General features: G+C 34.6%; 1 protein-coding gene across 1 annotated transcript in view; it reads right to left on the reverse strand.

Annotated features, from left to right (window-relative positions):
• Window positions 1-777: 777 nt before the first annotated feature.
• MOB1B (MOB kinase activator 1B) overlaps window positions 778-13423 on the reverse strand; it is a 61428-nt gene continuing 48782 nt past the window's right edge. Inside the window, exons 4-6 of the mRNA XM_028100729.2 lie at window positions 12133-12266; window positions 9409-9572; window positions 778-6560 (exon numbers count right to left, since the gene is read on the reverse strand). Coding sequence (XP_027956530.1) covers window positions 6483-6560; window positions 9409-9572; window positions 12133-12266 — 376 coding nt within the window. The 3' untranslated portion in view covers window positions 778-6482. The remainder of the gene's footprint in view (window positions 6561-9408; window positions 9573-12132; window positions 12267-13423) is intronic.

Consider the following 13423-nt stretch of genomic DNA (forward strand, 5'->3'; position numbering starts at 1 on the left):
TAATCTTTTCTACAATACCAATTAGTGACGCTGGGCGAGTGTGGACCTGATTGTCCAAACACAAATGCCTCTAAACATAAATATCTCTAAATAATGACACTCTGAGAATACTCTAAAATATACAGTTCCTTTTGGAATTTAGGTATCAGGGCAAAATGAAGATCCTCCAATACTGCTTATTAATATTCTTTAATGGCCTATAATGAAACCAAAATATTAGATAAAAGCTTGATAGAAAGACCAACAAATAATTATTTTGCTAACTGTTCTCACGGCAGTAGAATGTTTAAAGAAAACAAACACAAGCATTGGCTTCAAGGTCAAGCCTATATGGGTTTTTAAATCCTAGTCCTAATCAGGGATTTATACAATTCCTGAGCTTCAGTTTTCTAGTATGTAAGACAATGAGATACTAACCTCTGGGGTGGTTGTGAACCTTATTAAAAATAATGCCTAACAGGGACACCTGGGTGGCTCAGTCGGTTAAGTATCTGGCTCTTTGTTTCAGCTCAGGTCATGATCTCATGGGTTGTGGGATGGAGCCCCATGCTGGGCTCCACGTTCAGCAGGGAGTCTGCTTCAAGAGTCTCTCTCTCTCTGCCCATCCTCCAACTCACATGCACGCATGCATGTGCACTCTCTCTAAAATAAATGAATCTTTAAAATAATGCCTAACAAATTTTAAATGTCCAACATATTCCATACTTTCAGTATTTCCCTAGGAATGTGTTTAATGTGAGAACATCTACAGCCAAAATAATCAGTAATGCAGTCAGTATTCATGGCCAAACATAACTATTTATTAATTTTTTAAATAAACATTCAGTTTCTTCCTTTAAAAAAAAAAACCTAGAATTTAAATATTTCCCGTCCCATCACATACAAGTCTGTATACATTATTTACATCTCTCAATTAAACGTATGACAGATTTTCTGACATTCAGTATCCCCTTTTAAAATGAAATGATGAAGCAGTTAAACTTTGATCAGTAATGACTAGAATTTGAGTAATCTTGGCACAGTTTTCAATATAGTGTTCATGTTGCATTTCATATTTTAGACCATTTTTCCCCATCCAGCTACTTAAAATAGAGAAAAACGGTGTATCTCCACGAGAGCAGGATCCCTGTCTTTTGCATTCTCTGCATTATTTACACTGTGTGAATGCTGCCACTATGCTTCCATTATATGGCACTGGCAGTATTCAGCTTTTGTCCTCAGAAATGATCTCTATCCAACTTTTAAGTCTTGTCATGTTTATTGTATTATCTCTCAACTAGATTTCATGACAGTTCTTTGATAATTTTAAGTAATAATGTATAGGAAAATTTCAAATAGAACAAAGTTAAGTGTTCCCCACAGGATTAGGGCCCTTACCACCTTAGTTATGCATGTACAAAAATAACAAATACAATCTAGTGGCTGTAAAAAACTATTTCCCCTAAAAATAGTTATCTCTGCAGAACAATTTAAGGAGAAACATGTTCTTAACATGAAAATGCACTAATCTATTTTACAAACTGCACAAGTATTTCAGAACAAAATAAAAATGAAAACATGTGCAAAACACCAACATAAGAATTTAATACACAGAAGAAAAATTAAATATTAACAGAAATTTTAAATCACTAATAATCTCGGGTTTAGTGACACAATTTAAATGAAGCTGTCAACCAAACAAACCAAAAATGCTTATATATGTTGCACCTTCCAACACTTCTGTCAATGTATTGATAGAAAGTACCTCAGAATCACTAACAAGGAGGACCCACACAATCAACCTACTTTGTTTTCTTAGTGCGATGGGGAGGTTGGGAGGTGGTAAGTCAACAGCGTAAGAAGTAACTTAAGGAAAAGGAGATGACAAACATAGAATCAAAAAAGGCCAGTGATTTCAGTATCTTTGAGAATTGTAATCTAAAATTTTCTATTGCACAGCATTACATGCAGAAAAAGAACTTGCATCATACTTGCAAAACTGAGATTATTCAGTATTTTAATCTGTATTTTCTCTCTTTTGTCAAAATTTAAGTACCAGTTCAGCTATAAATGGAAGACGTGGAACACAGTATTATACCTTTAAAATAAATTATTCTCTATGATTAACTCATTAGAAACATCTTAAAAATTCAAATTGTTTACAGTCAGAATTGCTGTATCTTAAACTTTTCCATTAAATCTTGACATATCTTTACCTCTAAATATTAATCTCATACACCATTACACTGATACTAAAAAACAGTAATTCCTATGGGTGAATCTTAACATTATGACAAAACTCTACTATTTGTTATTTTAGGAGTTGTTCTTAAAGTACAGATCCAGAATAGCGTTTCTAAAAATTAGGTCTGTTCTTTAGAATTTCAGATTAAGTTTCAAAATCAGTTTTCCCCTTGGTATGCAGTCACATTTTCAAATTACAAATATACTTCTGGTCCCACAACTTTTAAAAAGACATTCAAAATTTTAAAGTTATAAACAATGTATGAAATGATTATACAATTTTAAATATTTTATCTGTGATATGCAGGCTTAAAATTCAGCATCATTATTATATAAAATTTATTCCAATTTCTTTGTACAATGTTCTGCAGGCTTTAAATTCTTTTGTTCATTTGAGTGAAAATATGTTTAAAAAGTAAAGGCTGTTGTTACCTTAAGCTACTTCTATCTTAAACATTGGATCCATTTTTTCTTACTATCCCTTCAATCAAAACTATCCTACAGTAGTTGAGATAAAATTCAAAAGTTATCAGGGAAAGAAACAAAAGTAGAAAACAAGAGATAAACTTTGATTTTTTTTAATTAGTATATTTAGCTGTAAGGTAATTAAACTAAATTTTTAAAAATTAAATAAAACCTATACATCCAAATGATACTACTTCAAAGTAGTGACATCAAGAAACTATTCCTTTATTAAATGATGCTACCAATGCTCAAAATGTTCTCTCCTGCAAATTTAGAACCTATGGCAGTCTTTTGAACTTCCCTAATGGTTTAGTCCTAAGAAACCAGCAAAGTAGAGTTGGTTTGGTGGCTGAGATAGATAGGTCATATTAAGCTGCCAAAAGTTTTCAGTGCAACTAAAATGATGAAATAAATTTTCTTGCATAGTCATAAACCAATTCTCAAGGCATCTCTAAAAATGTTCCAAAAACATTACAGCTTCAAAACATAGCTGGTAAGAGCAGTGCTCCCCCAGGAACCACTCTGAAGATCAACTCTCATTTGGATGTTTAAGGTATGACATACTTATTTTAAAAGAAAGCCCTACAACTTAATAATTGTATCTCACATATTTTACCATTTCAGTGGTTATCAAAACCTCTCTCAGAGAGGGTGTACATAAAGGTATAAAAGAAATGTCATTTTGCTATTTTCCCGTAAGCAAGGAAAATGCTAATACATAAAATGGAGTTTGGTGATTACATGTAAAATATAAATATCCACACCATCTGTATTTCCTGAAGATAAGAGATTGTAGTGTTTTATCTTTCCTGATAAGCCAGGCAGTAACTCAATCTGAGATATATTATACACTAAACCTGTCTTCTCCCACCTAATACATTTTATGCTGACCCTTTAGAATTTACAAATGACGAACGGAGAAAGAGCAATCTAAAATCTTTCAATTCAAAGTAAACTGACCACCAAAGCCTCTTCCAGCTAAACTAACACGTGCTACTGTTTTAATGCAGTCTAATGCCATGATTTTTATGGGAAACAAAATAATCAAGTCAGCAAATGAAATCCAGTAGCACCATCTACTGCTTAGTACAAGATTTTCACTCTGTTATTAATTTCTCTCCACCACCATTACTCCATCATTTAAAATCATTCCTAAAACTTGCTTCATTTCAAATTTAACCAAAGCACTGTGACAATACTATGTTAACTTACTATTTTATATTTTATGCTTTTATTAGTGGATGAGAAAACCAACTTTTGCTTTATGTCTCTGTATAAAGAGCAAGGGGGAAAATCATTATCTTGCTTATTTATAAATTAAGAGATCTGGAAAGAATCTAATACACAATTATAAGCAAACTCTGCTGTAAAACCAAGATTTGATCCTTATTCTATAAAGGGCATCTTACTAATGCTCATGGGAACTAATCAATGTTTTGATAAATCAGTTATTTCTCACATGCTCTGGTGAGTGTTTCCTTACCTATAGCCATGTAACACCATGTACAGTTCCAGGCCTCTCCCTGGGAGAACTTCTCTACTTTGTTACCATATATACACTTACACATCTCCTTACTTCCTAATAATACCTCTGTTGAAAGGAATACTCAGAAGCAGGCACCTGAGATTCTGACACAGTGACAACAAACTCCTCTATCTACATACAGTAGGAAAGTAGGGCCTACTACTAAACATTAATTTATAGAAACATTTTTTCCGCTTTTACAGTGTACTACTGTGTAAGGCTTAAAAAGAGCAAGAACAATTTTTCACTATTCTCTACACTTGGCTATTGCAACCCCTTTGTTACTGGGTTGATATAAAGTCAAATTCAGTATGGAAGACTACTTGAAAAACCACGTGCTTCATTTTCATAAATAAATAGGACTCAAAATTATTGGACACCAAATTTTATTTTTGAATCAACCATAGTGGCTGATATTACCTATCTGGATAATAAAAGATTTGTTTTAAGGAAATCAGCTTGTTCTCATACACATTACCAATACGTGTCCAATATATTTGCCTCTGCCAGGCTCTCCTGTTACTTCTACTATTGGTACTTGGAGAATGATTGTTAGAAATGAAATGGAGAAAAAGGCAGTTCCTAGTGATAATTGCAATGGAATTAAATTGTATCACTGCTCTCCTTGTTATGGCAAAACAAACTGATTTCATAAGATTCTTTCCTCGTGACCATTTTTAGTCTATATAATTTCAGAACAAGATGTCTACTCTACAAGGAAAAAGGTGTGTATTTCAAACTGAAGGAAGAGTTATATATAGGTAACTGAAGGAAAGAGATTTACTAGAAATGACAAAATTAAAACTGGAAGTCTGAAAAAGATATTTCTTGAGAATAAAACTGAAGTAAAAAATGCTAACATTATTTTAAAAACTAAGTTTCTGAACTTTTTACTCACGGGAATAATTCACTAGACAGTCATGACAAATAAAATGCAAAAGTTAATACTACTGAATTAGCACTTTCATTGTCTGGTATCACTGAAAAGAAAAAGATTTCCTTTCACAGTGGAAAAATTAGAAGTCAGAATGCTTCAAATTGGGCCTATCATAAGCAAAGAAGGTACTGTATCATTTTAAAATGACAGGCAAACACCAGCTCCATTCACTGAATGGGAATGCTGGAGCATGATCAATTTCCCCAAATAGTCCTTAAATTCCATGTTTAATGTCTACCCTAAAATTAATAATTTATTTTTAACTTCTCATGGAAGTTGATTCCTAAAAGGAAGTCTCTAAGACTTTGTTTACAAGAAATTAAAATCTTCATGCCACTCTATTCAAGGATTTTAAGACAAGACTTTTTGAACTTGACTCACCATACTTAATCCCATCTATAGCTCCCCATACAAATTAACCCTCCCAACCAAACACACACTCCTATCCATCCCCTCCTCTTCAAAGTAGAAGGGAATTCTGTAGACTTATGGCTCATTTGGCAATTGCTAAGAAACCTCACAGTTCAGCATCACCTCTGAAGTTGGCAAACCTATATATAACCTGATTTTCACACCCACAGTGCAGTTAACATGTAGAAAGAAGCTAAAATGCAACAGGTATTACACGTCAACATCCTCAAGTTTCAGTATCACAGATATCAAGAGATGGAAAAAGACCTGCTTGTAGAACTTTAAGCATTTGTTGAACAGAATTACCACCAATATCAAAAATACTAATTTTTTATGTTCTACATGCACACGTTTACAAATTATATTTCTTCAATGTAGTAAAAGCTAGAGATCACCAATTTAGGTAAACTATGGCTTTTATCATAGATATTTTAAAACATGCATCAGTAAGTGCCCTGGGTAGTATTCCTAATATTTCAAGCCCTGTTCAGTTCTATGTCTGTGCTCTGCACCTCAGAAGTAAGCCTGCCAAAGGCACTTAAAAACGTAAGTCTTTTGGGGAGTTCAAAAATTGGCCACAACAACACAGAACCCCCATCCATCAGCAGTCCAATCAAGTAAGCATTTTCTTTCAACACACAGTATTATCAAAAATTTTGCAAGTAATCAAACCAAAAAAAAAAAAAAAAAAACTGTATGCCACTAAGACAAAATTTACCCCTATCAAATATATAGAGAATGGTTCTTGGCTTCCTCTAGCAATAGAATATGGTTTCATTTATTCAGAATAAAGAAAAACTAACCCAAACAGGCACCCCAAACCTAGGACAAAAACGATCAAGATAAAAATAAAACACAACAAAATCCATATACACTCCACACACTTCATTTGAGGAACAACTTGCACAGCTCTTCATCCTTTTATCTGTCCTTTGAGGTGAGTTTTTCAATCAGTTCTTGGAGTGGTGCAAGTTCTCTTCTATCAATAAGGTTGAATTCCTATGCATGATAAAGACAGGAAAAAATAGTAAAGACGTATTATTTACATCTCATTCCAAAGCAGATTTCTATTAACATTTGTTGGAAATTAGCTTTCAAAGTAAATAAAAGTCTAATCTTTTTTTCAATACAATGTTTTTCTCTTCCCTAGCTCTGTCTTCCTTAGACAAATCACTTAAGCACTTTGGATATTATGTTGTACATGTCTATTATAATATTAGAGTAAATCCCCCTACCTCATAAAATTACTGTGGGGACTAAATGTGATACTGTGTGTTAACCACTTCATGTAATCCCTGGCATAACAGTAAGTGGGAGTGCTGCTTCTTGTTAAAAGGGAATAACCTGAGTATCATTTATATATAGTCAGCCAAATGGGGACCAAAAAATCTAGCATCTCAGGCAAATTTCAGCATTATAAGAAGAGTGAAAGAGTTAACACCTGCAAACTATCATGAAATGGGGTATGAGAATAAGGTGAGTAACGTGTAAAGTCCTATAAGAAACAAATTAGGAAGCCTGGATTTAATTTTTGCTTCTTTAAAATTCCACCCCTGTCATTCTGAAGTTCAGTTCTGAATAGATTTCCCCAAAACTATAAAATTGTAAGGCTAATAAATATCGACTGTCTATACTTCTGATCTTCTGCCATAGTGGGGCATTCTGAGCTCTCATTTTCGGTCATTTATTAACATGATCATATGCCAACCACTATAGTAAATACTGGGGAGAAGCATTAGGGGCATTAAGAGCAAACCTACCCCTAAGATTTGTGGGATCTGGACTAAGAACACAAATGGATATATATATGACTATTACTATTAAATTTTACATTAAGCTAATACACTGTTAAATATAAAACATGTTCTATTTCCCCACCTTGACAAATGTGCCTTCACAGTGAGCACGAAAACAGAATCAAATTTAGAATTCTCAAAATTCCTCAGTATTCTACACTGGGAAGTAGTAACATGAGGAGAGCCTGTCCCTGACCCTCAGCAAATTTCCCTGATCTTCCAAACCCCCAGCTCCACCCTGCACTTCAAGGGGCCTCACTTGCAGGAGTGTGACACCTGGCTGGTTTATATAGGCCATGGCCAGACACCCTCACAAACTGCTGCCATCTGACTACCCCCTAGCCTAGATCTAGAGGTACATATATCAGAGATATGACCTTCCCTTGAAAGAATGGACCCAAGGATAAGATCCATGCAGACACTGGAAATACAACTGGGACGATGTGGAAAGGAAATTCTGAAGTGTCAGGTACCTAAGCACAAACCAGTGGGATCTGGGAGGTACAATTCTTTGCCCTGTGGGTCCCTTACACTGTAGGGAGTACAGCTAGAGAAGTGCCAGAATAGGGTTGTCTAAATAGTGAGGCCCAGGGCAGAGGCCCCTCTTGCTCAGTCAAGGGGTGATTGTATAATTAATGGACCCACCTTTAAGAAGGTCACAGTGTCTTAAGATATAAAAAGGCTCAGATGTGGTAAATGCTGTATTTATCAATCCCCTACTATTTGCTAGGAGTTGAGAGATAACGTTGTACCTTAAGAGAAGATCATACAGGGATGCATGGGTGGCTCAGCTGGTTGGGAGTCTGACTTCAGCTCAGGTCATGATCTCGGGGTCCTGGGATCGAGCCCCAAGATGAGACAGGATCCGCACTCAGTAGGGAGTCTGCCTCCCCTCTCCCTCTGCCTCTCCCCCTGCTCATGCTCTATCTCTTTCTCAAATAAATAAAAATCTTTAAAAAAAAAAGGAAAAATCATACAGTAAGATAAAACTAACCCAATCCTAAATCACTAAAACCTGAACATTGGCAATCATGTTCTGCCTAAACCAAATCACAGAAGTAAACTTTGAAATAACATTTTCTTTGTTTCTGTGGGTGTCTGTAGGTGGGATACCATGGTGAAGTAACTGCTCGGAGCAACAGTTTTGGCAAGTTAAGATCTCCTAAAATGTGTTTATATAGGTGAAATTAAGACACAAAATGTGTGTGTTCAGTATGAGAGGTAGGTATAGAGGGAAAATAGACACATTTTTCTTTAGTGGAGATGGGGTAAGGGGAGGGCATTTGTAAGTATATGCCCACAGATATAAAAAAATTACACAGATTCAAGATTTGGACCTCTGCCTATCATCTACCCTCTCAACCTCCAACAACAACAAAAAAAAGCTGGTCAGCTTAACTATTTCCACCTCTTTTTCACTCCTGCCTATTAGTGGTCTAAATATTATAGCAGGATGAAAATATCCAACTTCTCTTAGTCTACACCTCTGAGAACTAAGGGAGAAGGAAGAGGAGGTCAACCAGAGTCAGAAAAAACACTAATGGACCTCTGGAATAGCAACATTCCTTGGGACCTTTTTTTTCCTCTCTGGATATAATGAGTAGAATATGGTTTTTAAAAGGAAGAAAAAAAGGTATTATATACAAAGTCCATTTCCAGGCCAGAATATGCTTAAAAAAAAAAAAATCTAGGGTAGACAGGAATTCAGGGTTAAGATGATGAGGAGGAATGCTAATGTGCTAAAGGTACCAAGTTCATCTACAGGCCTGCCAAACTAGCCAGATTCCTAACTCAGTCCCTCCATATGGCCTGCTAAATGAAGCAAATTCAAAGCAAGACCTCAAAGATCCATTTTAGACTTGCATGCAACCAATTTGGAGATGAATGGAATTCAGAAACAAAAGGCCTTATCATCATGGTAAGTATAAAAGAGGATAAAGACTAGACAGAGAAGGCAAATTTTATCCTAAAAGTATGGATGGAGGATTCACCTTGGAACTCTGCAGATAACTGGTTTTACTGAGCAAAAAAGGCCTCCTAATTCAACTTACCTGGACAAAAAAAATAAAGTGCTTGAAAGATGTATTGAGATGCGCTTCCTCCTGAAGTTGGATCACAGGGTCGAAATGCTGGTGATAAATGTGAGCATAAACCCTAAAGAGGCGTTTGAGTATAGTTTTTGCCACAGACATGAAATTCTTCGGGAATGGGACACCTAATAAATAGATAAACAACGCCCTCTATTAACAAGAGACAAGAACAAGGCAGTAGGAGTTTGTCAACAAACGGCAACATAAATTAACAAGACAAAGCTGAAAGGAAGTATTTGTGAATTACTAATAATACCCACTGTACTTTCTGGAAGTTCTCAACATATCATGAATGAAAATAAACTTTAAAACTTCCATGGAATTAGAACTAGACATTAGCAAGCCCCTTAAGCCTTTTTACCTACCACTTTACTAAAATGAAATAAATTTATGCCTAAGATGGTAATGAAGCTAAAACTCATACTCATATTCTCAGATTTCTTAACATCAAGTCTCAATATAAATATTTGCTGAACACAAACAATACTAACCATGCTCAGTGTTGCTTACAATGCCTGCAATACATTTTTATGTTTTCTCTATGCAAATTATTTCATAACACTTCCAGGTCTACATTTATTCTGAAATTAGCTGAAGTCCCTCTCAATGAGGCTGTTTTATGAGTAAGAGCACTTTTACAGAATTAAACAAATACAAGACTAGAAAAAATACAAAATTCCATGTCCTTTGTCAAACTGGCTAAATGACCCAGATTTGGATTCAGTGTTATCACATTGCCTTATCACACTGCCTACTGCTCATTTTAAAATATTATAGGTCACGGGGCACCTGGCTGGCTCAGTCAGTAGAGGGTTGGGGTTTTAAGTTCAAGCCCCATGCTGGGTGCAGAGATTACTTTAAAAAAAAAAGTCTTAAATATATATATATATATGCATACATATTTAAATATTACATATTTATGTATATAGTATATTGTGTGTGTGTATATATATATAGAGAGAGAGAGAGTGATCTATTTATATATAAATAGATCACAAAGAAACATAAGACAAACCAAAATGAAGGGACACTATATAAATTAGTATGCTTATACTCTTCGAAAAGATCAATGTCATAAAGAACCAAAAAAGAATGAAGTATACATATTCCATACTAAAAAAGCTACAGAAACATGACAAGTGAATGAAAACAGAAATCAAAGATTTTCTTTTACTATAAAGGATATTACTGGGAACATTTGAAAAATCTGAAGAAAATCTGTAAATTAAACAATAGTATTATATCATTGTTAAATTCCTGATTTTGATAGTTATACTGTGATTTTCTAAGAAAATATACACTGAAGCACATTTGGATAAAGGGGCATCATACATACAACTTACTCTCAAGCAGTTCAGGAAAAAGAAAACATGAAGTTGGGGGGAGGAGAGAGAAGACAAATGTGGCAAAACGTTAGCCACTAAAAAATCTGGAAGAAGAAAAAAAAAATCTGGAAGAAGGATACATAGGAATTCTTTGCATAATTCTTGCAAATTTTCTAAAAGCCTGAAATTCAGTCAAAATAAAAGGTTATAAAATATAAAATATATGTGAAATCCAGTCATAATAAAAGGTTATATAAAATATATATATATAATATATATATAAAATGTATTACAGGAGATAAAAGGTGCTAGCACTTAACCAAAACGATTATGATAGATATAAGTAATGCAGTCCTGAAAACCAGATCTTTTTATTACAAAGGCTCCAAAGTAGTTAAAACATTCAATAAATGTGTTTAAAACAATCCATAATAACAGCAACTATTTCCATTGCGGTCTCCTCCACACCATTCCTCCAAACTCTAAAAGCATACAATATAGTCAAAAAGTTGTCTGTTGATAGAAGAACTAATTCTTATTTTTTTCAGAAAACACAAGTTGTAAGAAGTTTGAGAGGGTAAAATTATATGAATTATCTAGATGTGAACAATTTCCACTTGAAAGAAAATATAATTTTCTTAAAAGCAAATATAAAAAAAGCAAAAGTCACTCAGTAGATAACAGGCTAACCCCGCATATCTTGTTTTCTTCTCACCTAGCTTGATTTCAATCTGTAAGATTCACACTGTAGTCATAAATTCAAACTCCCTCTCTGCCACAAATACACTGTAAACCTGGAGATAAGTCATACAAACTCCTTCCCTAAACAAGAAATGGATATGACTGTGGCAGATGATACTCCCTGCCTACCCAGTATTCAGTCCCTTTTTTCTATAACACAGGCTAAATTTTGTTACTTTTCAAGATACACTAATCTTCTCGTTGTTTAAAATTACAGGGAGCTTTCACTTAATGTTCATGATAAACTCAGTGTGAAAAAGAGAAAACACTTTTAAATGTATAAGATTAGAAATATTTTGATAGGTATGGTAGTTTAGTATAGTTCCTGGAATAGAGAGCCAATAAGCTCTAGAAACACATTAAATTAGATAAATCATAGGGGCGCCTGGGTGGCTCAGTCACTAATCATCTGCCTTTGGCTCAGGTCATGATCCCAGGGTCCTGGGATCTAGCCCTGCATCGGGCTCCCTGCTCAGCGGGAAGCCTGCTTCTCCCTCTCCCACTCCCCCTGCTTGTGCTCTCTCTCTCGCTGTGTCTCTCCCTGTCAAATAAATAAATAAAATCTTTAAAAAAAATTAGATAAATCGTAATGGATTCTGATTATACAAAACAATTATACCAATTTTTGATGGAAATAATGTCTCATCATCCAACTGGTCCTGAACCCAAGTCATCAGGTAATCAATATACTTTGGCGCAGAGCACTTAATAGGCTTCTTTATGTTTGTTCCATCTGCCCAATGATACTCATATCTGTATTGGAAAGATAACAGGCACATAGAATATCAGTATATACCTATACAAAATGTGTGTATTTTTATATTATATACGCATGTATATTATGAATGTACACAGGACATGTTTTAAACAATCTGCTCCTCTAAATAAAGATATTTTGCATTTAGCATTTAAATTTAGAGGCTTTAAACTGTTACTAGACTATTTTGCATTTATCATGATCCAAACTAAGCAGGTCCCATCAAACTCATTTTTTGTAAGCTTTTTTTTATATACAGCATTTATATTTTAGAATCATACATTGCCATAGTAGAAAACCTAGCTAGCTTTCCACTTCTCCATTTCTCTGATAACCACCTTTAATCTTTATGGTTGTTTTTCTTCTTTGAAAAACATTTCTCCTTATGCAATTCTCCTTATACAATTCTTTTAAGTTGGGACTTTAAATTTTGGGTTAAGGATAGATAATGACATGGAAGCTCCAAAGTAACGTGCACAAAGAAAATGAGTCAATATCTGAGTACATTTGGTTGAGGAGCTAAATATGCCTTTAAAGAAACATGGCAACCCAAATAAAGATGCCTATAGGACCTGGGTATTAACAGAACACTATCCTTTGGTATAATCAACATTTAATGTACACCTACCATGTGAGAAATACTGTTCTTGACCAAGGGACACTAACTTTCCATACTGTCAAGGAAAACAGACTAGTAGAGGAAATAGGCTTGTAAATGAGAAGGTAAAAACAGTTTGGCAAGAATGATAATAGAGTTACACACACACACACACACACACACACACACACAACCACAGCCTGATTTTTAACAGAACACTATCCTTTGGTATAATCAACATTTAATGTACACCTACCACGTGAGAAATACTGTTCTTGACCAAGGGACACTAACTTTCCATACTGTCAAGGAAAACAGACTAGTAGAGGAAATAGGCTTGTAAATGAGAAGGTAAAACCAGTTTGGCAAGAATGATAATAGAGTTACACACACACACACACACACACACACACACACACACATAACCACAGCCTGATTTTTAAGACAGGGAATATGCACACAGCTGAAACTCCAAAGCATAAAATCTCTAAACTGAATTATCAATTTTGTATTTTAGTTTCCAGAAGATTACTTCTACCACTTAGCTTCTCTCTT

The sequence above is a fragment of the Eumetopias jubatus genome, unplaced genomic scaffold (assembly GCF_037043125.1).
Source record: "Eumetopias jubatus isolate StellerSeaLion01/CBP00866 unplaced genomic scaffold, mEumJub1_p1.0 scaffold_2, whole genome shotgun sequence".
NCBI lineage: Eukaryota > Metazoa > Chordata > Mammalia > Carnivora > Otariidae > Eumetopias > Eumetopias jubatus.